The 26,476-nt window shown below is 39.6% G+C and overlaps 2 protein-coding genes across 2 annotated transcripts; one reads left to right on the top strand and one right to left on the bottom strand.

Annotated features, from left to right (window-relative positions):
- Window positions 1-1,130: 1,130 nt before the first annotated feature.
- On the top strand, window positions 1,131-5,094 carry LOC137745817 (xylan glycosyltransferase MUCI21-like). Its single transcript, XM_068485828.1, has 3 exons — window positions 1,131-1,749; window positions 1,867-1,926; window positions 2,146-5,094. Exons 1-3 carry the CDS (start codon window positions 1,509-1,511, stop codon window positions 3,459-3,461), a joined length of 1,617 nt encoding a protein of 538 aa, XP_068341929.1. The 5' UTR covers window positions 1,131-1,508; the 3' UTR covers window positions 3,462-5,094.
- Window positions 5,095-9,643: 4,549 nt separating this feature from the next.
- On the bottom strand, window positions 9,644-25,945 carry LOC137744654 (short integuments 2, mitochondrial-like). Its single transcript, XM_068484425.1, has 7 exons — window positions 25,664-25,945; window positions 25,497-25,574; window positions 25,262-25,403; window positions 25,068-25,136; window positions 24,593-24,691; window positions 23,925-24,157; window positions 9,644-9,883 (listed from the first exon to the last, which is right to left on the bottom strand). Exons 1-7 carry the CDS (start codon window positions 25,943-25,945, stop codon window positions 9,644-9,646), a joined length of 1,143 nt encoding a protein of 380 aa, XP_068340526.1.
- Between the last annotated feature and the right edge of the window lie 531 nt (window positions 25,946-26,476).

The following is a 26,476-nucleotide window of genomic DNA, read 5'->3' as shown; positions in this document are numbered from 1 at the left end:
AGATTCAAACTGGAAATTTTATACATACAAATGTCTAGTGATATTTCTTTACACTTGTAAGTGAGAGGTCTTAGGTTCGATTCTGGCAAAAAGAGAATTTGAACCATATTATTGTTGGAGGTGCATTGTCTGCCCTCCCATTTCCATACTCTCCTCATACCCTCCTGTGATGTGTGGTCATGGTTAAATCACGTCAATATTTTATATTAATTTTTTATAGAAATAATAAAACAAAAAGTAATAGGAATATAAAATGTTGACGTGACTTAATCATGACCACACAAACAGGAGGGGATATGGAGAGTATGGAAATAGGAGGGCAGACAATCCACCTGCATTATTATTAGCTCATTGTGAGATTAAACTTAATGCCAAAGGTAAAAATGAGTGTATAGAAAATTAGTCACGTGGCTCAAGTAGCAACATGGGAAAAGAGAGAAGAATTAAGAAAACATTGGAAATCTAAAGAGGGTTGAAGTGACAAATAGAAAGGTAGGAAAATGAGTAATCAAAGCAAATACCTATATTTGTATATTATTTTTAAACTGATCATAGTCTTGTTCCAATGTTAGACCAAACGTGGGATGGGATGGGACCATATATATGCTTACTTATCTGCAAAATTCTGTTCTTTACTTTCAGTGGCCAATCCACCATCTTCCTTCTAACTTGAAGCAAGATCTTGATTCCCGCCAGCAGTCAGTTTGCTTTGCCAACTAGGACACAGCTCCCGGAGGCACGTGTCCCTAAGCGCGTGGGATAACGAGTTGTACACTAATTTTGAACACTTGCCGTAAGAAATCAGCCAGCCAACCCAATCGAGGATGCAAAGAAAAAAAATAAGGATCACATCACAAGTTTCAAGTCTCCGCTGCTCTCTATACGCATTTGACTGCCAGATAATTTAATTAAATTAGTACTATGATTTGATAAAGTTTTAAATTTGATTCTGATTTAAAACGGTATATTATTACTCATTTGTTATGAGACTAAACTTATTCGTTGTTTTTAGTGTATTGTTAAAAAAAAAGAAAAAAAATTACCAAACTTGGAGCAGAGACGTCCCTCAATTAAATTAAATTTAAGCCTCCTTTTTCCCCTTTGTCAGCTCCTTTCCATTTCTCGACTCCATCAAGGCATTAACCCATCTTCCTCTCTCTAGACTCTCTCTCTCTCTCTCTAGAAAGAAAGAAGCAGGCAGCTCCTCAATAAACAAACCCATCTCCCATCTCTCTCTCTCTCTCTCTCTCTCAAACATGGGGGGGAATCCAAGAAAATAGCTTTACTTTCTCTGCTATTTGAACATCTCTCTCCACTCTCGATTGACCAAAAAAAAAACATCTCTCCCCATTCCTCATCCGGGGTTTGTTCCCAGTCCATCAAACTCTCTCTCTCTCTCTCTCTCTCTCTCTCTCTCTCTCTCTCTACAAAACCCAGAAAGAAGAAAAAACAGGGGAAAGGAAAAATAAAGATCAAAGCTTTTTTTTTTTTTTTGTGCATAAGAAATAATGGGGCGGTATCAGCGGCATCACCACCACCAGTGGAGAAAAGTTGACAAGCCTTGTGCAGCAGCAGAGGGAGATGAAGACTCACAGACCACTACCTTTCTAATGGAGTTTGCAAACTCTGGTTATTATTACAAGAGAACAAGTCCAAAGCTTCTCTATCTCCTCTTCATCTCCTTCCTCTCTTGCAGCTTCATCTTAGCCCCTCATCTTTTCAGCTCCAACACCACTTTCTCTCTTCTATGTAAGTCTCTCTCTCCCCCCCCCTTCTCTCTCTCCTGTCTCTCCTCTCTCTCATATTTTCTTTGCTTCAATCTTGCTGCATGTGTATGAGTGTGTTATCTTATTGGGGTTTTTGTAGATTCAACACCAATGGAAGATATGAATGTAAATGGTCCCTTGTGTTCTTCAATCTCTAATGGTGAGTGCTCTGCCTTTCCCTTTCTCTTTTGATTATTTGGGTTTTCGGTTTTCTCAGACGGTATTGATAGACTGCTAAAGGTGGTCACTGTTTTATTTGAGCGATGTTATAATCTAATCTAAAGTACCGGGAAGGGAAACAGGATTTTTCAGATGCTTTTGATTATTGATGTTTATTTTGTTAATACAAATTAATTGTAATTTCTGTCCGTGCCTTCAGGAACTATATGTTGCGATCGAAGCAGTATTCGTTCAGATATTTGTGTAATGAAAGGGGATGTAAGAACACACTCTGCTTCCTCCACTATCGTTCTCTACCGATCTAAAGAAGGAAGTAGCTTCCAAAATCATGTTTCTGATGTTGTTGAGGAAAATGAAGAAGATGAAACCGAGGAACTCAGGCACACAAAGGTCAAACCGTATACGCGGAAATGGGAAACAAGTGTCATGGATACCATTGATGAATTACAGCTCGTTGCGAAGAAAGACACTCCAGGGATGCACCACCGGTGTGATGTCCAACATGATGTTCCGGCAGTGTTTTTCTCAACCGGGGGATATACCGGTAATGTCTATCACGAATTCAATGATGGGATTATGCCGTTGTTCATTACTTCCCAGCGTTTCAACAAGAAGGTTGTGTTTGTCATTCTCGAGTACCATAATTGGTGGGTGACGAAATATGGAGACATTGTTTCTCAACTGTCAGATTATCAACCTATAGATTTTAGTGGAGATACAAGAACTCATTGCTTCCCTGAGGTCACCGTTGGTCTGAGGATTCACGACGAGCTCACTGTGGATTCTTCACTGATGGAGGGAAATGTGAGCATTGTTGACTTTCGAAATCTTCTAGACCGAGCTTACTGGCCTCGAATTCGAAGTCTTATTCAAGACGAGGAACGGGAAGCACAGGAGAAGCATTCTGCGTCTCTGGCATCCGAGAGCTCTTTCGAACCTGAGAGTGAAGTGCAAGAAGATCAATTCAAGAAGCCTAAACTGGTCATCATATCTCGAAATGGATCAAGAGCGATAACTAATGAGAATTTCTTGGTTAGAATGGCTGAGCAAATCGGGTTTGAAGTTAATGTTTTGAGACCTGACCGCACGACAGAGTTAGCAAAGATTTATCGGGCCCTTAATGCGAGTGATGTGATGATCGGGGTTCATGGCGCTGCCATGACACATTTTATGTTCATGAGGCCTGGGTCTGTGTTCATCCAAGTTGTTCCCCTAGGAACTGAGTGGGCAGCGGAGGAATACTATGGGGAACCTGCAAGGAAGCTCGGGTTGAAATACATCGGCTACCAGATTCTTACTCGAGAGAGCTCGTTGTACGCCAAATACGATATGGATGATCCTGTTCTTAGGGATCCACAGAGTGTAACCAAAAGGGGATGGGAGTACACAAAGAAGATCTATCTTGATGGCCAAACTGTGAGATTAGACCTCCCAAGATTTCGGAAGCGATTGGTTCGTGCTTACGATTACATCTTCCACAGGTTGAACAATCACCCCCATCTTCAATCACAGTAATTCTGATGGTTTTACTTACATTTTTTACCTTGCATGAATCATTTTGAAGGTTGTAGATGCATAAAATGTGTACTAGGAAGATTATTGCTGTATATAAATGTGACCTTTGTAAATTTAGAATTGCACAAAGACACTTGATTTTGGTAAATACTTCGATGTTTTGAGCAACTTTATTCTTTTCTTCTTGCACCCGTTTACTTTTACCATTTAGCTTTCTGCCTCAAAAGCAATTTTTTTTCCATTCAAGTGAATTTGTAACAAATTGAACTTTTTATTCTCTGTTGTCTAACTTTGCTGCAAATTCAAGACTCCAATTTTTGTTTCTTTCTGCCATTCTTTTGTCGATGGATATCTCTGTTGGTCTGTAAGTTCAACAAGCTTATGGGGCATTGTGTTTGTCTTTAATGGTGACGTTGACTTATGAACACTGAAAAATTGGCTGGCTCATGAACTTGGGATAATTGGAGCATTGGTTTCTGAAGTTTAGTTTTATTCGAGTTTTGATCATTGTACTAAACATTTGTGAGTATTGATCTTGAACTCTTATGAAATAATGGTCATTTTGGTTAACAATCGTTAGAACTTCCATCCATACTTTTTTAATCCTTTTAATTTGGATGAAAGAATTAACAATATCATCTGTAAAGACCGTTGTTTTAAGTAGTGACAAATCCAACGACCAGTACTCATGAATTTTTTGTGAGGCCGAAATACCAATTTCGTTAAATTCTAGAGACCAATGCCCTAGTTTTATTTATAAATTTAGCCATGTTCCCTAGTTATATTTTTTGCAATTATCATATATTCTAGTTGAATGGTTTTTACATCCTCTATGATTGGCACATGCATCTTTTAGGCCGAAACATTGATAGGAAACTACATCTTTATGCATTTGAACCCACCATGCATGCTTCCAGCGTTAGGCAGCCTGTATCCCTTTTGTCTGCATCCTTAACCATATGTTTCTGCATCTTAGTTTCTCCTGCAAGATTTTATTATCTACTCTTCCTTTTTATTTTTTGCTAATTTTATTTAAGAACATTGACTAAACAAGAAGATTCTCTTGTCTCACAATCTGACAACATAAAATGCTTATTTTGTTGACTCGATTTGAACCCTTAATCGAATTAATATCTATACAAACACGTAATTTAGATTTACAGTTTGATAATATAAATATTTATGTGGCAACCTACAAATATGAGCACGTGTACGATTGTTTTTCTGTTTGCCAAACAACCAAACAAGTTCATCACACGTGAATCAATAAAGGATCTCTCTAAATATCTATTTTTTAAGGTATTATTCATAGAGTTATATAAATGTCATAACTATTCTCCATGCATGTGAATATAGTCAGAAGAATGCATTATTGCATCCATCCAAGTAGCAAAGGTATGGAAGCACAACAAGTGGTCAAGTGATAAGAGCACGGACTGTGGCTTCTAATAAACAAAAAAATATGGAAGGTTTCGAGTTCGATACTTCGAACTGGTGAGTTTGTTTGACAATGAGGTTTGAAAAATATATCAATTTACATTTTTTGTTTCTTTGAATGTTTAATCCTCCCTTAACTTGATGAGTTTTCTTTTCCAATTTGGTGGAAATGCGACTTACACGTTAAGTGTCTTAAGATCACCACATCATTAATTTTTAATGAACTATCATAAATTCAGTAAGACCACTAACACAAATTTGATACAATTGTAAGACTTTACAATGCAACGTGAGACAATTAAAACTTCGTTGCTCATTTTGGAAGTCACCCAGATCTGAAGGTTGTAAAATACAATTGGCCATTCTTTTTAAGAAATGATCAATGATAAAGGTAGCAGATATAGAGGGGACCACATGCCACTTGGTTTTGCAATTCGCGATTGACATTGCATAGGAGGATACCCCTGCCAAAAAAACTAGCCGTTGAGCTTATTGGTTTCTTCAGTTGAGGAAAATATCTATTTTTTATTTATTTTTTTTCTTTTAAAAAACAATGTATTTTTAATAATATATAATTAAGTTAAACTCGACAACAAAATTAAAGACCTTTTCATCATTTCACATCTCCTATACAAGTTTCCCAAATTTTATTTAGGCCCTCCATGTCCAGACACTTTTGACAGAAAATTTCGATTTGTACTGTGATTGTTAACAGACTTTTATCATGACGACTTGATTAATAGTATTTTTTTTAACCCATAGGGTTAATCTAAAATTAAAAGCTCACTAAAAGAATCGTAATGAAATGTGACATAAACACAATGTCATTTATTTTACTATTTTTCACGAGCGAGAGGTTGAGATTTAATTAAACATTATTTAGTTAAATCTCAACTGTTCTTTCTTATATTTTGATGCTTAAGATGATCTAGTTAAATCTCAACCCTTCTTTTATTACTCTTTGATACTTAAAGAGCAAAGCTCTTTTGATCTCAACCTCTCTTTTTGTAAATGTTCCCAAATTCTCTCACATGGAGGCGGCTACGGGGCACATATGTAGTTCAAACTCTGCATGGCATGAAATTTGTTAATCTCTTTGTTTGACAATTTCATGACAAAAGTAGTACAAAAGTGTTCATTCAAAGAAAGATTATTAGAATTATGCATAGAGTGCATAGCACCAAATTTAGAGAAACTCATATCACTGAAATACGAAAGTACAATAACAATAATATTGAAAATATTCAATGCATAATTGAAGCTAGATGGAGGAAGGTGAAGATGTTGATACCCTCCCCAATTCACACAACTGTAGAATTATGATACAACTAGAACAAGTATACGTGTTCTTGGCAAGCATGGATTGTACTGACTGATAAAGTTTTATTCCTCAATCTATTGCGCTTTTGATTCAAACTCTCTTCCTCTTTAATTTTTATCATAAAAAAAGGATCGAATTTAAACAAAAAAGAAAGTAAGATGCATACAACTAAATGCACAAACATGCGTGAGAAGCATAGAATATTTCTTGTGCACTATCCAAGTCACATGATATTAAAATATTAATCTTTATACCAAGAGCATGCCTTTTCTCTTGGGTTTTTAAAGATCTCAAAGATTTTAAAGATTTAATATAATTTAATTGCACATGTCCAAATCCCCAAAAGGTATACAACTATATGCAAGTGTTGTATCTCACATAGCCTTTGGTCCCTTCTTTCACATTCAAAAAGAAATATTATATCACACATTATGCAAAACTCAAGTTACAAGTTGCAACCAAAATAAAGTAAAACCCTATTGGAACTAGTGTTTGTTGAGAATATCAACCTTACATGGGATGTGGGAATGCAAATATGTGTTAGTTATTAAAATATTTTGATTCTTTTTGTTTAATTGTCAATTGGTTTTATACTCATATTTAATATGTGATCATAATTATTACGTGTTAGACTTAACTGCGCTTCTGGTCAGAATCTCATGAGTTCTTAGAGGAGTCATGCAGTTGGACCCTGAAAAATGAAAACAACAACAGAGTGTTGATAATTAATTCAAGTTTTATTTTTGGTTTTCAACTTTTCATATAGATAAAAGAAGCGTATATCAAAGAATGAGGATTGAAATAGTGAATGAAGGGTGGAGAGTGGGTGGGGGGAGGGAGGAGAGACAAATGAAGAAGAACGTAAGAAAAAAAAAATGATTCAAATTTGTTTTTCATTTTCATTTTTAGTGTATTCTTCCACTTCGTTCCCTCCATCCTTCCTTCACTTTTGCTCATCCCTCTTTTCTCTTCTATACTTTTCCTCTGTTAAAAAAAAAAAAAAAAAAAAAAAAATTGAAATTAAAACAAAAAGGAAATAGTTATAAACGAGCCTATCAATATAAACATCATTAGTTTGGATTCCATGCAAAAACATTGATTACTCAAGATTTTTAGATTACTCATGAAGATCATAAATGGCCATGGTTTAGTATTATTTTTGTTTAACCCAACTGATTGATGTTGAATTAATAATAATTTCTTAGTTCTCTTTTTTTTTTTCTTTTTTTTTTTCCTGAAGCAGAAGCTCAAACAAGCATTTTAACCTATAAGACCATGGTGTTTTGAAGGGAACGACTAGACAAGTCAAACACCATAACGTATGTGCTTGTGTAGCAAAATAAATTTTTTTCTACGATAAAACAAAATCTTCGGATTCTGTCATCGAGAGAGTGAGAGGAGGAGGAGGAGATGTATGAATATATATACCAGCCAAGGCATCAAGTACGGTTGATTTTCCAGAGCCAGAAGGACCCATGAGTGCCATCATCCGGTCAGGCTCAGCGTAGCCACTAATCCCATTTAGCAACTTTCTCGACGTTGCACCATTTTTAAAGTTCGCCACCACCGCCACCGTTATGTCCTCCCACACCAAATACTTCCCTGCACCTGCACCTCCAGCTGATCTATTATTATCATTATTCTCTGTCGACCTCTCTGCCATTTTTACACAGTTGTGCTCAATGCTCACTGCAAACTGTAGAAATACTGTTCTCACATTTATAAGCACACCCTAGCCCTAGCGACGGCCGAAACACGTTCTCTCATAAAGTAGGATGCTTCAGAACATGGGTATGGATGGTATACGGTAGTTGAGCTTACGTTTTCTTTTATCTTGATCATATCTTTAATTTATTCAAATAGTTAAGGTTTCATCATAAGATTATTCATAGACAATATATACAGAGAGTAGTTCATAAAGAGTAATGGTATACTTATCACATATTTGTACCGGCATTTGTATCTTTTCTCTAATAGAGTTAGGGCCAGACAAAATATGTGAGTCTCATTTCTATTAGAGAGGTGGTACAAATATGTGGTAAGGGTAGCATTTTTGGTCCAGAAATTTGTAGTAGCCCTTACAAAATTTGGTAAACTTATGATACATCTTTCATTTACATGAAATGACTAGACCACTCACTACTATGGTCCGATGATATTCCTTTTCACTTGTATTTGAGAGGTATTTAGGTCGAATTTCGTAGATGGCGAATTCGATACCAAATTAGATTACACATTGTGTGGCTTAGCTGAATTTCTCCCTCCTCTTAATGTAACATATCATTGTACTAAATAAAATGACTAGAATAGTCATGAATTGAGGAAGAGAAATAAGGAAAGGGGATATTAGGTTACATATTTTAAGGTGCGACCCACAATACTCTCGATTTTTCAATGCGGTAATGAACACTGAGAAAGTTATAAAATAGAATGAATTTGATACCGCATATTTTAGTAACACGTGAAAGTTAGGAATCAAATTAATTTCAATTTTCTATTCTATTCAAGTAACTATGTCGGTTGTTTGACAATCATTTCGCTTTCACTTTTTATTTTCTTTTTTTTTTGTTATTTTAAACGTTCCCTTCGTGGCGTTATAGGACTTAGGTTGGGGTTGGGTAGTCGTGGGTACTTTTAATACAAAATGGGTAAAGCCCTATAAAACTTGGCATCGCCATGCATTGGACTGAAGCATAGAGGGCCCATGTCTATTCGAAACTGTATCCTCACTTAATAGCTTTGTTACTTGTTTCAGGTGGTGGATCCTTCATCAGTCTCTCTCATAAATAAAATCCAACCGCACGCTGCTCTCAACTCGCATACTATTCAACTTACAACGTGAACATGCAACTAAAAACCAATTGAAAAAATATCGAGAGGAGTTACTGAGTAAAATCATTCAAGCATTCTCTCATGCAATGATTTACTTCCTCAACATTAAATTCGTACTCTCAACAGGTGCACACAACATAAAGAAATATGTAATTTGAAGTAGAGTTCCAGTAAAACTCATATGAAATATGAAATATGAGTTTTACTGGGACTTCAAATTAGTAATTTGAAATATCGGTGTTGATGATGATATATGAAATATGAGATTTGAAGTCCCAGTATTACTCTTGTTTGGCAAGCCGTCTGTGTAATTCATGAATTCAAATGTGTATGCTGACTTCTCAATTATTGTTTCAATGCATCAGTTTGAGAATACAAGTGGTGGTGGTGGTGGTTGAATCAAGTTTCGGTGCTGGTGATGATATTTATGACAACGGCTCAACAGCTGTCATGGGGATGTCGATTGCGATTGCGATTCAGAGCATACACAAAGAAGTGTCCGGGTTAAACGGACCACATGTACAAGTCTATCTATGTAAAGTTAAAGAAGAGAAGTAAAAGCACGAGGGCCGTCATTGTCAAATAAAATGTTTCATGATGGCGGATTATCATCGAGGATGAAAGTACCCAACTTACCTGACCTAAATAAGGTAAGAAACTTCTTTGATGCCATCAAACGAGCTTCAGACCCCTTATTAGGTATCTTTAAGGCCGTTTGCAGTGCTTCAAACTGCTGCTCTATAAGCATCTCCGAGTCGCCCTCATCTTCTGGGTTGCCATTGAATTCTGACTCTGTCGAATACAGTGCAATTTGCACTTCCGTTACCATATCCTGAAAATCAACATGAACAATACTAGAATTTTAAAAGACATAAAAACATAACAATATATTAGCTCATCACACCGGCGATTCTTATCTAAGCTACACTGAAAAGTGTCAAAAATAAAGTGCAAAGTGATGAGTCACACAGCGCGAAGAAATATAAAATGGCTACTGTAAGAGTATCAGCGGGTTAGCGACCAAAGAAACTAAAAGATAAGCTTAACACTCATATACGGTTCTGGCAGTACTTACAAATTACAAATTTGAGTTTTAAGCGGGAAAAAAGAATGCTAATTATAATAAAGAAGAACAGAAATACTGCACCTTGTTAATTACTTACAATAGGAATGACAGTCAGACGTCTTTAATACGAAAAATTTAGTCTGTCACTTCCCGCTTGAAAGGTCATCAATGAGTTACTCATCCAAGTAACAAGTTAAGGAACACAGTATAGACAAGCCTATGGAGAACGTGGATTCACCACCAAGCTTCTTGAAGGGACACCTTTCTTGCCCCTTACTTACCATGACATCATATCAACCATAGTTATATCGTGTACTATGTTATCCTTATTAAGTCAGTCATCTCTTTTCCATATTCATGATTACCCAATCTATTATAAGATATGTTAGTACCATACTTGATCAATCCCGAAACTACTAAGCACCGGTCAACATCATATCGTCAAGGATCTACAAGATACTTCCTCCAACCAGGAGGCCAATCACAACACGACACATGTCAGTATCAGAGGCCAATCATAGTGCGACACGTGTCGATATCAGAGGCCAATCACAACACGACACGTGTCAATGTCAAAACAAAACTAGAAACTCTCTTCTATAAAAGGGGATCATTCTCCCACAATAATCCCTAATATCATTTGTACTAAACTATTCACTAGAACTCACTAAAAGAGAGCTTGAACCTATGTATTTGTGTAAACCCTTCACAACTAATGAGAACTCCTCTACTCTGTGGACGTAGCCAATTTGGGTGAACCACGTACATCTTGTGTTATTTGCTTCCCTGTCTCTATTCATTTACATACTTATCCACACTAATGACCAGAGCAACCTAGCGAAGGTCATAAAGTTCACACTTTCTGTTGTACCAAAGTCCTAGCCGATTTTGTGCATCAACATTTGGCGCCGTCTGTGGGAATCGCACTTATTCCTACTCTCTCCAGCTTTTCAAGCTGGTTTTCACCATTCACACACTTTCCTTCGACCAGGCACCATTCTCCAACATGGGGGAGTGAAAGGAGCCATAGCATGCAGAACGACACCCCCCTCGCACTTAGTGCAAAACAACGAAAGAAGGAACGAAAGAGGTTTGCTCTTCAGGCTAAAGTCAATGAGCTAGAGGCTCAGAACAACAAGATAGTGTTAAAGAATGAGATCCTCTAGGAGCAGTATGAGAAGCTCTTCGGAATGCTCCATGAAGCTAGGCATACTCAAACACACGAACTCATCGCCCTCGGGGAAGTCAACCACCACCTGGGTGCCCCTTAACACGGGGGATCACCTGCCTTCAACATGGATATCCTTAATGGGGAGCAAGTTACTCATCAAGGTGTTGATCAACATGAGACCTCTCTCGACCCAGCTGCTTCAACCCGAAGCAGGAGAAGTGGAGGAAAGCACCTTCTTGCAGAAGGAGTACAAGGATCAAAAGCCGTTTATCGCGACTATTGGGACTTCCTGAGGCAACGTCGAGAGAACCCCATCCACATAAACTCGAAGGTCAATGATCCAAGGGTTTCTGAAAGGTTCGGCCCTCTTCCATGCCTCAAGCCAATTGCCAATCTAGGGAATGAGCGACATGTCCTAGAGGAATATGAAGGTATGGGGGACTCGGGGCCGTTTCGACAGGCTCGCCCTGGAAGTTAGTACGGTGAGTCCAAAGAAAAATCTCATGCCCTTGACCAAGCTTTCCTACTTCCAAAAGGAGATAGAGACTTACAGAAGAAGAATCCAGCAGTACCTGACTCCACTCAGGACCCTCTTGTCCTACAACTCCTTGAGGAAATAAACAAGTTGAAGGCCGAACGTCAGGCCGAAATACTTGACTAGAACCAACCTAGGCCTGGCTCTCTTACAAGGAGGATCTTCGACACCCCCTCCAGGCAAAGACAAAGCAGAAGCTTGGCTTACAACTCTACACTGGAAGGGAGGACCCAATTGAGCACCTTAACCTCTTTGAGTCCACTATGGTATACCGGATGCACACTGACGAAGAACGATGTCTTCTCTTCCCCTTTACCCTCTCTGGCGGAGCTCTGAATTGGTATTGTCGTCTTTCACCTGAGACAATAGACTCATTTGAGGAACTGAGGAAACTATTTGTCTCTCAACACATCTTCCAGATAGATCGCTTGCATTCCGCAGATGACTTGTACATTATTCGCCAGAAGCCAAATGAGTCACTACGAAAGTATGCCAGCCGCTTCAACCATGAGTATTCTTGTTGCGCTGAGGCAGATGACAAGATCGCCCTTAAAGCCTTCACGGCAGGCCTACGCGACTGTTTCTTCAAGTACATAATCAATGCTAACACTTGGAAGACTTACTCTGAGGTAATGGCATAGGCTTATAACCATGCTTCCGCCGAGGCAAGGACATATCAAGGGAAACCCCCTACAACCATCCCTTATCAGCAAATGGGGAGTGGAAGCCAAATCCAACCGAATGAGAAGACCTCAACCTTCCAAACAGCAGTGACGCTTCCCCCTGCCCTACCTAATACCTCGCCAAGTCAACAGGCGTATCATTCTCAGGGCAAGAGGAAACACTTCCATCCTCACCAGTCTCATTTTAATAAAAAGAGTAAAGGGCACTATCGTGATAACCAAAGGTATCACCACGATAATATCTGCCCTCAGGCGGTCAATGCAGTGGACCAAACACGTGTCAAGAATGGTCCTACCCCGAGGTATGAGACATACACACCTTTGAACACCACATGCACAGTCATTTACCCCAGTATAGCTCACTTGATACCAAAGCCAAGGTCGAGGGAGCCAGATTTCAAGTCCACGAAGAACACAGGCATGTTTGTGGTTACCACGAGTATAATGGCCACGACAGCAAGAAATGTATCACCCTCCGTGATCATATTGAAGCTTTGGCATGTGAAGGAAAAATTGACCAGTTCCTCCTTCACCCTCTAAGGGATAACCGCAACTAACGCCAAGTGAATGTAATATATTCCATAAGCAGTGGCACACTTATATCTGAATCTTCCAACAGGGCCATGAAAAACAATGAACGAACGTTGAAGCCTGGCCACCAAGTGTTTCACGTGGAAGACATCAGAAGAGGTAAGTATCAAAAGCCTAACTGGGATCCAATATGTTTCTACCCTGAGGAAGAAAGAGGTATCATCTATCCTCACAATGACCCACTGATTGTGGAGGCTCACATAGCCAACTTTGATGTACGACGAATCCTGGTAGACACGGGGACGTCGGTCAATATCATGTTTGCTGAAGCTTTCAAAACACTTAATGTAGCTGAACACTTGCTCGATCACTCGGTTTCTCCTTTGATAAGCTTCTCTGGCGATGTCGTGCAACCTTTAGGGAGCGTACATTTACCCTCCACCATCGGTACAGGCCCGTACACAGCCACCATCACCACTAACTTCTTGGTGGTCGACTGCCCAACGGCATACAATGTCATCTTTGGGCGCACAGGCATTAATGATCTCAAGGCCATGGTATCCACGCATATGTTGTTGATGAAATTTCCAACCCCCTATGGCAATGGTTACATCAGAGGAGATCAACTTAGTGCACGATCATGTTACAACACTTCAGTCAAAGAGCAACACTTGCATGTACCCAAAGAAACACTTTCTATACATGACCAAGTTATCAAGACCAGCTCAGACAAAGCCAACTTGAATATTCACGGTGGTAACAATCAACCCGACGATCCTCGAGATGACTCTTTCACCCAGCAAGCACAACCTGCTGAAGAGTTGGAGAAGGTCTCTATCTCAAGAGATTATCTAGATCGCATAGTGAAGATTGGCACCACTTTGTCACCACCTATTCGGTTGGCATTGATCTATTTTTTGCAAGAGAACACTGAAGTCTTCGCCTGGTCATACGAGGACATGCCAGGCATCTCTCCCACTATCATCTGTCATTGCTTGAGTATTGATCCCAAGACCAAGCCGGTGAGACAGAAGCGAAGATCTTATGATGTTGAACAATATAAAGCAATGAAGGCAGAAGTTGAAAAACTTAAAAGCATAGGCTTCATCCGTGAAGTCAATTATCCAACGTGGGTAGTAAATGTGGTCCTTGTTAAGAAAAATCCGACCAAGGAAAGTCTCTTGCTTCAAAAGATCTTGTGGAGAATCTGTGTCGACTACACCGACTTAAACAAAGGATGTCTGAGTGATAGCTTTCCCCTTCCTGTCATTGATAGACTTGTAGACTCTACAACAGGGTGTGAACTCTTGAGCTTCATGGATGCTTACTCAGGGTACAATTAAATCCTCATGAACCCTTCGGACCAAGAACACACGGCCTTCACCACTGATAGAGAACTATATTGCTACAAAGTCATGTCATTCGGCCTAAAGAATGCAGGGGCGACTTATCAAATATTAGTCAATTCAATGTTCGCTGAACAGATTGGGAAAAGCATGGAAGTTTATGTTGATGATATGTTAGTCAAAAGCAAACATGCTAACCAACACATTGCCAACTTGTCTGAAACCTTCTCCATCCTGAAGAAGTATCGAATGGGGTTGAACCCCAACAAATGCGCTTTCAGTGTGGGCTCTGGAAAATTCTTGGGCTTCATGATTGGCCAACGAGACATTAAAGCTAACCCCGATAAGATCAAAGTAATCATGGACATGAAAGAACCAGTAACCTCAAAAGACATCCAGACCCTTACTGGCAAGGTGGCAGCCTTGACCAGGTTCATCTCTAAGGCCACAGACAAATGCGCTCATTTTTTCAAAGCACTTAAGGGAAGTAAGAAGTACATTACGTGAACCGATGAATGTGCCGAAGCATTTAAGAACCTCAAGGAGTACATGACTAAAGCCTCTCTGCTTTCCAAACCTAAAGTTGGCGACACCTTAATTGTCTATCTATCTGTCTCAGCTTCAGCAGTTAGTTCAGTCCTCATTCATAGGGATGGTAGTATCGAATGACCTGTCTACTACGCTAGCAAAGCTTTACAAGATGCGGAGACACGATACTCCAACATTGAGAAATTAGCTCTAGCATTAGTCATGTCTGCTCGGAAACTTCGCCCCTACTTCCAAGCACACTCCATCATCGTGCTTACCAATCACCCCTTTCGACAAATACTTCAGAGTCCTGACACTTCGGGGCGAATGATCAAATGGGCCATAGCACTGAGAGAGTTTGACATCTCCTACCACCCAAAGCTAGCTGAAAAGGGCCAAGCAGTTGCAGATTTCATTGCCGAATTCACTTATCCCGTTGACATTTCTCCTACACCTGAGGCAGCGGCTTCATCACCCCTGGAAACCCAGAAGGTAGAACCAACACTTCCAGTATGGACTCTATATGTTGATGGCTCATCCAACCAACAGGGTTGTAGAGCATGACTAGTCCTGACTACCCCTGACAAAGTGGCAATGGAGTATGCTCTCTGCTTCAAATTCAAGGCGTCAAACAATGAAACTGAGTATGAGGCCCTTTTAGCAGGCTTACGTTTGGCCAAACACCTTGGAGTTAAACAAATTAATATCTTCAGTGACTCCCAATTGGTGGTTAACCAGGTCACCAACAACTTTGATGCTAAGGATAACTTCATGGTAGCGTATCTTGCGCAAACGCAGCTTTTGCTCAAGCACTTCCACTACCAGATCACCCAAGTCCCTCGAGTGGCAAACAGTCATGCAGACGCTTTGGCTTACCTCGCCTCAGCAGTGGAAGACAAGATTGGGAGAAAAATTCATGTCGAATTGTTGGCAACACCAAGCACCATGGTCACAGAAGTGTGCAACTTGCAACAGGGGAATAGCTGGATCACCCCAATTTACAAATTCCTTGTTCATGGCACTCTCCCAAATGATAAAATCCAAGCTAAACATATTCGATACAAGTCTACCCGTTACCTGATCATTAATGACCAACTCTACAAGCGAGGTTTCAACCTACCATACTTACGGTGCCTCACACCTGCGGAAGCGGAAATTGTCCTTCGAGAAATACATGAAGGAGTCTGCGGAGATCATGCTGGATCTCGATCCCTAGCACACAAGGCTTTTCACCAAAGATATTACTGGCCAACACTCCACCAAGATGCCATCAGAATATCCCGCTTATGTGATAAGTGTCAACGTTACGCAACTATTCATCACTCCCCTCCCGAGCCTTTTACTCCTATGATCAACCCTTGGCCCTTGGCCCAATAGAGACTTGATTTGATCGGCCCAATGCCTACAGGAAAGGGCAAGGTCCACTATGTAATCGTTACAGTTGACTACTTCACAAAGTGGGCCGAAGTAGAACCCTTGGCAACCATTACTGAGGCAAAAATAGAAGACTTCGTATGGAAGAACATCCTTTGCAGATTTGGCATTCCTAATGCGATAGTCACGGACAATGGGCGACAGGTTGACAACAAGAAGTTCAGGATGTTCTGTTCTAAGTTCAACATCAACTTATGTTTTGCCTCCCCGGCTCATCCCCAATCTAACGAACAAGTTGAGGCCATCAACAAAATAATCAAGCGCACTTTGAAAACCAACTTGGACAAGGCTAAAGGTTGTTGGCCAAAATTTGTACCCCAAGTTCTTTGGTCATACCGCACTTCATATCGAACTTCAACAAGAGAAACTCCATTCTCACTTGCCTTTGGTACAGAGGCTGTTGTCCCAGTTGAGCTTGAGCAAGCAACGTTTCGAGTCCAGAACTACATGCAAAGTAAAAATGACAAACAACTCACCCTCAACTTGGATCTAGTCGAGGAACACAGAAACCAGGCTCACTTGAGGAATGTCGCCTACAAGCAACGCATCTTCAACTACTATGACTCAAGAGTCAAACCTCGCTCTTTCAAAATGGGGGATTGGGTATTGAAGAAAAGATTACTCTGCGACAGAGTCCCAAGTGAAGGCACGCTTAGCCCAAATTGGGATGGACCGTTTGAAGTTATTGGCATCAGTCGCCCTGGTTCTTACAAGCTTAGGAGCTCCGATGGCAAGACCCTTGGCCATCCATGGAATGCTGATCATTTGAAGTACTATTACAAGTAGACTCACACTGTACAAGTGTTGAGCTACGGCCATTTGGCATCCTATATAATGAAGGCCATTTGGCATCAATTCAATAAAGAGGTGATTTAGACAACTTGGTCCTAACTCCCTTACATCCCTATCACTGAAACGCTCAGGTTCAAAGCTTCAACACGAATGCTTACAACATGAAATAAAGTCTAAGTATATGTCAACATAACTTATATCCAAACAAGGGATCCTTTCATACATAGCAAAACATTCATAAGCATGACTCATGTCAATCAACATAAACATCATACATTCTAACACATTCATACATAAACATCATACATTCCAACACATCCATACATAAGCCAACTGTGCTTCGAAAGGGTTCAACACAATTTGTGTCATTTGACACTTGCTACAATGTGCCTCGACACCTTGCCCTTATTCTCACCAACCAAGTGATGAAATGTGAAGAAAGAACTCATCTTCATGCCACCAACGAGGTGATGACATGTACAACTTGTACTCTCCTTCATGCCACCAACCAGGTGATAAAATGTACAACCTGTACTCTAATATCATTTGGCAACTTGCCACTCATGCCACCAACCAAGTGAAGAAGGAACTCATCTTCGTGCCACCAACCAGGTGATGAAAGGTGATAAAGGAACTCACATTCGTACCACTAATCAAATGATGAAAGCAACTCACCATTCATTACACCAACCAGAAGACGAGTGGTACAACTTGTACATGTGAACTCCTAGCAGTCACAAATAATCAAAAACCCTCAAGCATTACAACTGAACTAGGGGAACACTTATACTTAACAAGAGTTATAGTCACCAACAAAGTTTTATTGCAAGCCAACAACGGCTTCAATGCATGGTATACGAAGATCAAGCTCTTCAGCCCTCTTACATATGCTTCAGACATTTCTCTTCTGTAACAATGCAAATACTACAACTCGTAGAAAGCTTCACACACTCTTGATCAAGACTGTTCGAAGCAAATTCAATTTATATGGTTCACCCAAACCTTCGACTACTACAAGGTGTGGCTTGCATCACAATCTCTTGCTCAACAGTGTGGAAGCAAAATTGGTATATGTTGTCTTTCCCACATTTCCAAATTTCTAATTTTCCAAAAAAAAAAAAAAAAAAAAAAAAAAAGAAAAGAAATTGGGAAATTCAACAACTTCAACAAATGTCAAAAGCCTTACACACTCTTGATCAAGATAGTGTGAAGCAAAATCAATTTATGGTGCCCAACAAAGCTTCAACACAAAAGTTTCACGTACAAAGTTTCAACATCAAACAAAGCTTCAACAACAAAGCTTCCACATCAAACAAAACTTCGTCAATGGAGAGCAACTACAATTCTCAAAAAGCTTCACACACTCTTGATCAAGATAGTGTGAAGCAAAATCAATTTATGGTGCCCAACAAAGCTTCAACACAAAAGCTTCACCTACAAAGTTTCAACATCAAATAAAGCTTCATCAATAAAGAGCAACTACAATTCTCAAAAGCTTCACATACTCTTGATCAAGATAGTGTGAAGCAAAATCAATTTATGGTGCCCAACAAATCTTCAACACAAAAGCTTCACTTACAAAGTTTAAACATCAAACAAAGCTTCATCAATGGAGAGCAACTACAATTCTCAAAAGCTTCACACACTCTTGATCAAGAAAGTGTGAAGCAAAATCAATTTATATTGCCCAACAAAGCTTCAACACAAAAGCTTCACCTACAAAACTTTAACACAAAAGCTTCAACACCCAAGTTTCACTACAAAGGTTCAACTCTCAACTACAAAGCTTCAATACAAAAGGTTCAACACCAAAATTTCACCTACAAAGGTTCAACTCTCAACTACAAAGCTTCAACACCAAAGCTTCAACTCTCAACTACAAAGCTTCAACACCAAAGCTCTCAACTACAAAGCTTCAACACAAAAGCTTCACTACAAAGGTTCAACTCTCAACTACAAAGCTTCAACACAAAAGCTTCAACACCAAAGTTTCACCTACAAAAGTTCAACTCTCAACTACAAAGCTTCAACACAAAAGATTCAACACAAAGCTTCAACACAAAAGCTTCACCTATAAAGCTTCAACACCAAAGCTTCAACACAAAAACTTCAACACCAAAACTTCACCTACAAAACTTCAACATCAAAACTTCACCCATTAAAAAATTAAAAAAAATTAAAAAAAAAATAATAAATAAATAAATAAAATTTCGAAAATTCAAAAAAATAAGAAATAAAAAAAATTCAAAAATTCAAAAAAAAAAAAAAAATGGCCTAGGCCTCCCCTTCTTTAGGCCTAACAACTTTCATACCAAATATATATGAATAAGGAGTTTTAAGCAACCACTTAGAAAGGAAAATGGTGAAGTTTTGTTTGGAAAATTGCCTACTAACAAGACACCTCCCTCGACCGGAGACTTGGGGGACTCCTACCATATACCACTACACCTTGGAACTCAGAAATTTCACGACTACTCAGTGCCTTGGATTTTTCAAGTCCCCAACTGAGAAGTTTTCCTCACTCAAGAAATTAAGGGAGCACTACTTCAACCTACAAGGTCCACCCACGAAGTTTCAACATGCAAACTTCAGCAAAATAACAAATTCAAAGAACTTAATGAAGGATACCTTAGTGTATTTAACACAACACGTTGAATGAAGTAAAGCTTATTTATTAATATCTTCGATAAATTACAAATACGTGCATACACATGAATCAAAACAAACAAACAGGAGGGTGCCTTCACAAAGGCTACTCAGGAGAAGTTTCAACACTCGGCAAAGCCGCAGAAATAGAAGGCACCAGAGGGTGATTATTTGGAGCCTCAGTACTGGGCAGAACCCCAGAAAAAGGAGGCACCAGAGGTTGATCATTTGGAGCTTCAGTATGTGGTACAGCCCCAGAGGACGAAGGCAATAAATGCCTTTCGAACAAACTCACAAACCTCTGATGATCATTTAAAATCTGACCCTCAGATTCCTGTAACTGGTCAAGCTTTCTCTTCATGGTTGTAGCATAGTTATGTGCAAGCATGTGCAACTGTCTATTCTCGTGCTTACGTCCTCTAATCTCCTGTTTGAGACTTATCACTTCAGCCGCCAATGATTCAACTTGGCGAGTTCGAGCAGATAGGCGTTGGGCCATATTAGGCACAGAACCTGCACACTGAACATTGAAAGCCAGAGAATCCTTAACAACCAACTCATCGGATCGTTTGGAAAGTAGTCTGTTGTCTTTGGGAGTGAGAAGATTATTGACCACTATCGCAGCGATCATATCATTCTTCATCACAGAGTCCCCAATAGTAAGGGGACCAGTAGGAGATAAGAAGGATGGGCGCCATATGTTATCTTGAAGAGACATGGCTACCTCTTATACAGCATTCAAGTCCAAACGACGGTCGGAGGGGCCAGACATTCTCAGAAAAGATGAAGAAAAAAATGAAGTACAGTAAGTCTCAGAAGTACGAAGATAAGGAAAAAATTCCTACAAACAATAACTTTCAGAACAGACTCCTTGAACTTAATTGGCGCTCCTATAAAAGAAAGATCCAGATCTTCAATAGGGCTGCTTGTTCAAAAATCGAAGAGGCACAACTCTCCAAATTTTGAGAAGCGGATTTCCTGGGTTAAAATTTATTAACAATCTCCACACGCGACATCAGTTCCTCAGATACCAAGGACAACTTTGCCAAAGAACTCTGACAAAGTTAAGACAGGTAAATGTTGAAGGCCCAGTTACCCTACTACTACCCACAAGGATAAAGGAATAGCACTACTGCTTGATTATTGGAAAATCCTTATGTGTGTCAACCTCTGCGCTCCGTGGCAAAGCAAACTTGCAAAAATGCCCAACCTTTCTTCACATCTGAGAAAACACTCCCAACAGGATTGCTTACCTAGAAATCGAAAAGGCATCGCTCTTCGAATCTCGAGAACCATATCCCCAACAAGATTGCCTGCTCAGAAATCGAAGAGGCACCGCTCCCCGAACTTCGAGAAGTCGGATTTCATTGGATAAAATTTGTCCACAATTCTCACACGCAACATCAGCTTTTTGGATACCACATACCACTTTTTCAAAGTGCTCTGACAAAGTTAAAACACGTGAACCTTGCAGTGACCACTACATTGCTTTGACCGACAAGGGTAAAAGAACAGCATTACCACTCGTTGTTAGGACAATTCCCATGTATGTCGACCTTCATCCTTCACAGCCAGGCAGACCTGCCAAACAAAAAAAAAATGTTCAGCCCTTCCCCACATCCGAAATGGCACTCCCAATCTAGCCTCTCGAAATACTCCGTTTTCTTCTCCTTCGATAATACCCATGCCAACCAGCCACATCAGAGCAAGAATATCTCATATCATCAGGGTTGAAAGCAAGAGTATCCCATATCATGCTTTTTCCCTGTCTTTTCCTTTGCCCTTGCTCTTACCTGTAGGACAAGGAGAAAAAATGCAATTATTCAGAACCTGAAATCAAACTTCCGATCTAGAACTGATTGCCCGGAACCTTTGCCTGGTCGTTTGCCTAGCATTGCTTTCGAGTACTCATCATCAACTGTTGTCAAGGTCATGAATTCCTTCGGCAAATACCTCAGAACAGTTGGTACGATATTGGCTCTTTACGCTGAAGCTGCCAAGCATTGATGAGTCACTGAGAAGTAGTGCTCTGAAGGACCATTTAAATGCAAAGGTTACACACCATTTCTGCTATACAAAAGATTGAAGCAGAAGTTTCAACGGCGAGCTAGAACAGATCACTACAGCACGACGCCCCTTCTTGTGGAACCGCACAATCCAGACGGAAGAGTCTAAGTCAAATCCAATCTCGGCATCTTTGCTCTAATTGAAGAGATCGAGAAGCCTCAACAGCCTTTTTCTAGCACCGTTGTCGAAGAACAAAGCTTCGCCATACCACATCTACTACTTTGTCAAACAGCAAAAGTATCCCATATCATCAGGATTGAACATACTCCAGGTCTGACGGACTTGTTTTGACCCTCAAATTCTGGAGTCAGCTCGCTCCTTTGGAGGAAACCAGAAAACCCTCCAACCCAGTTCAAGAATACATCTGTGGAAAGTCAAGTACAACAAAGCACGTGCCGATTTGTCCGTCTTCTCCAAAAACAAGAGTACCTCATATCATCTCTTCTCCCTGTTTCTTCTCTTTATCCTTATTGATGAATGAGAGACAGGGAGAATGAGTACAATCAACCGGAACCCAAGATCAACCTACTGATCTGAGACTGATTGCTTGGAACCTTGATTGCTTACCTTATCTGTCACCTCCTTTGGCAGATCTCCTCGCTTAGAGACTTGGGGGACTCTTACTATATGGTTTGTATCGCACTTGACCAAACCCGAAACTACAAGTAAGCGTCAAATGAAAATGATACATTACCTTGTGCGTCAATGCCAACCAAAGATACCACTCCTGGATGAAGGAAAAGTACTTCCAAGAGAAGATGCTACATCTACTTACAAGACAGAGAAGGCAAGTGAAGGCGACACCACACTTCGGTACTTGGAAGTTTTGTGATTACTCAATGGCTTGGATCTTGCAAGTCCCTAACCGAGGAACTTCCCTCACTCAGGAACTTAGGGGAGCACTGTTTGTACCATACTTAACCAATCCCGAAACTACTAAGCACCGGTCAACAGCATACCGTCAAGGATCCACAAGACTTTTCCTCCAACCAGGAGGCCAATCACAACACGACATATGTCGGTATCAAAGGCCAATCATAGCGCGACACGTGTCGATATCAGATGCCAATCACAACACGACACGTGTCAATGTCAAAACAAAGCTAGAAACTCTCTTCTATAAAAGGGGATCATTCTCCCACAATAATCCCTAATGTCATTTGTACTAAACTATTCACTAGAACTCACTAAAAGAGAGTTTGAACCTATGTATTTGTGTAAACCCTTCACAACTAATGAGAACTCCTCTACTCCGTGGACGTAGCCAATTTGGGTGAACCACGTACATCTTGTGTTATTTGCTTCCCTGTCTCTATTCATTTACATACTTATCCACACTAATGACCAGAGCAACCTAGCGAAGGTCATAAAGTTCACACTTTCTGTTGTACCAAAGTCCTCGCCGATTTTTTGCATCAACAAGATATACCATGCAGATAGAAGGGAAACAAAAAATTCACCACCCAAATATCACCATTGCGTTAAGCATGTTGGAAGTAAACTTGCCCTTGATTCTCTAATACATGTCTACCTTCTACTAAGCAATCTGAACGTAAGCTGCAAATCCCAAATGGCATGGCATCAACCACCAAGTAGCTTCGACTTGTAATACCAACATCCGAAATTGACCGTACCTTTATAAATGACATAACCAGAAACCAAAAGAAAAAAAAAAATCTCTATTGTGCTAGCATTGGTGGCGACTCCAACAAGTCAAGATGGTATCATACATAAATGTGAGAATCCTTTACCTCAGCACTTTAATCCAGGTAAAACTACCAAATAAAGTATTGTCGTGCTCCTACAATGCCTACTTTTAAACAAATTACAGCAATAACATTCATGATGTGATGTGAGACGCCTTTGCTTTAGTACTTAATCTACAGTGTGGTTTCTCTAAGTCAGAAAACTAGTACCAGGTTTATGAAATATAAATATATAAAAAAAAAAAAAAATCTCTGTTTGTTTCCACGAAGTATGTTCTTCTGTTAGTGTTCAAACGAAGTGACTAAGCATAGGAAGTTTGACATTATCACCATTAAAACTTGCTCTATGGAAAGACAGACAAGACTACAGTAATCTCTGTTAACTCAATGTACGACATATCGGACTTATTTGGCACCTTCCTTCTATTAGGTCGATGGTTCTTAAGACTGTAATCAATTTTGTCTTCGGCTTCATATTGAATCCCTTTCATTCTCCTATTTTTAGAGTTCTTCCAGTGAAAAGGTGTCCCTCGTGAATTTAGAACTGCAAGTAAATATTGAGCAATTCGATCCTCCCCTACCACTGAGTCCTTAATAGATCCTGCATGTACACTTGAATTATAAGGTTCACTGAGATGGACAGAAGTAGCAAACTACTCCATGCCCCGGGTTCCTAAAAAAATTATCAGCAAATTTATTCAACCCAATTCAAGATTAACATGACCTCGTCATTCTTCTTTCAACACATGGAAGTTGGAAACCCATCAAAATCTTATATTTACCTAATCAGAATTTCATTCAATATGGATCTTCAACTCCATAAATAGGCATAGAATATTCAAACATTTGATCCTCTCCATCTGCCAACAGTGAAAAACCAACTAAAGCTATCAAAGTACAAGTTCATTTTATATTTTCAATGAGCAAGGTACACCTAAGCCTATATACATGAAGGACTCTGAACCGAAGATACAAGATGAAACTTCAAAAGAGAGAATGTTAAGGTGATTGCCAACAAAGTTGAGAAGGGTCAAACCTGCAAGAGCTAGCTTTAACCCCATCTCTATGTCTGGGATACTTGGAACCAACACACCTGGAGTATCAAGAACATATATGCTAGGCTGATGAGCAATCTGTATAGGAGCAATTAAACAAAGGGGAAACAGATGAGAATTTTCCATTTTCAAATCAACAAGATAAAGGAAATATAGAAAGAAAGAATCAGAAGGAAAGCATTAGAAGACAAAAGAAACAAAAAATTAGAACAAGATAGATGCTTTATTATTTTGCTTAACAAATGAGATAGATCGAAAAGTGTACAGTCAGCAAAGAGACTTAGTATAAGAAAGGAGTGGGTATTATTCATTGTTAGTCTGTTTTGTTCTTGGTCAAGAGAGTTTTGCATTTCTGAAACACTGAAAAAGAGAATTTACCCATCGGCTAGGTTGCATTTTCAATTCGACGTAAAATGAAAAGGAAAAACTAAATCAAGAGCAAAAAGGACTTCAACTTGAATCCAGCAATGTCCTGAGTAACACCAGGCAACGGATCCACCGTGGCGCGCTTCATCTTCCCCTGAACTACGAAAGAAACACGAGCACTGTCATTCTTCAATGTGGATTGCCTGAACTCCATGGTTATTAATAACTTAAAGACATTCCACGGTTCCACCGCCAATATAGTATTCAAAACAACTACCTCTTACCGGGAAAGCGAGAGGATGCAATCCGATGAATATTACTGATTAGAGCTGATTTCCCAACATTAGGAACACCAGCAACCATAACAAGCAGAGTGGGTTCCCTCGAAATCGCTTCCTTCAACTTATACTCCACCAGCTCAAGAAGCTTCAATAACCCAGTGCTCATTGCAGGATTTTGAACCCAAAAATCAATAAATTGCAAGCCAAAAATTGCTAGTGATGTTAACATTGAATATACCTTGGAAACCGAACTCCTGCTATGTGCATTGATGGGAAGGCAATCTTGCTTGGAGGATTCAAAAAATCGAGTCCATTTCTACAACAATCAAACCAAGAAAAACATGAAATTCATCAACAAATTATAACAATAACAACCCAAAAACCACAAGTTTATATTAACATTACTTGCATGATGTTGGGATTGGCGAGGTCCTTCTTGTTGATGACAATGAAGGAGTGTTTGGCGCGGAGCTGGGGCTGGAAGTCTTGGTTGGCGGAGGACATTGGAATTCGAGCGTCGCGGACCTCGATGACGAAGTCGGCGAACTTGAGGCGATCGCGGATGGCGCGTGTGGCGGCAGCCATGTGGCCGGGGAACCAATTGATGGCTCCGCCTCCGGTGTTGAAACCCATCTCTCCCAACCCCATCATCCCCTTCTTCACCAACCCTTTTGACCGTAACCCCATTTCTCAATCTCTGTCCGTGGTTTCTAAAAGCCCGAAATTGAGAAAGCTTTTGTGGAAGTGTTGACGATCTCTGATTCTGTCGCGGGTTTAGTGGGAGTTTCAGGGAGGGGTTTAAGCCTACGCTTATAAGCACAAAGGTTTTGTTTCGTCTTCATTCTATTTTTTTAATTTTTTTTTTTTTTTTAGAGAGATCAATTTTTTAAATTAAATTTGTAAATTAAATGATATTTTATTAATAAGAAAGAAGCACGTTGATCAACAATTGATTAATAATTCTATTATCAACATGCACATGATTTGGTTTACAAAATTTGATCACTCTAACATTATTATGTGGATAATACACATAATTGAAACTACTCATTCTTGATAGGAAGAGCCCTTGTTGCCCAAGTGAAGTACAAGTTGGATTGGAAGTTTCAAACCGACGTGAAAATTTCCATTTTGAATCCGAGTCTTTTAAACCCTTAAAATTACGTTTTAAAGTTCTGAAATTTTTTTGAGCTTTTCGTTTTTGGTCTGATTTACTTC

Source organism: Pyrus communis, chromosome 9 (assembly GCF_963583255.1).
Source record: "Pyrus communis chromosome 9, drPyrComm1.1, whole genome shotgun sequence".
Classification (NCBI taxonomy): Eukaryota; Viridiplantae; Streptophyta; class Magnoliopsida; order Rosales; family Rosaceae; genus Pyrus; species Pyrus communis.
This window is presented reverse-complemented; position numbering and strand designations above follow the sequence as displayed.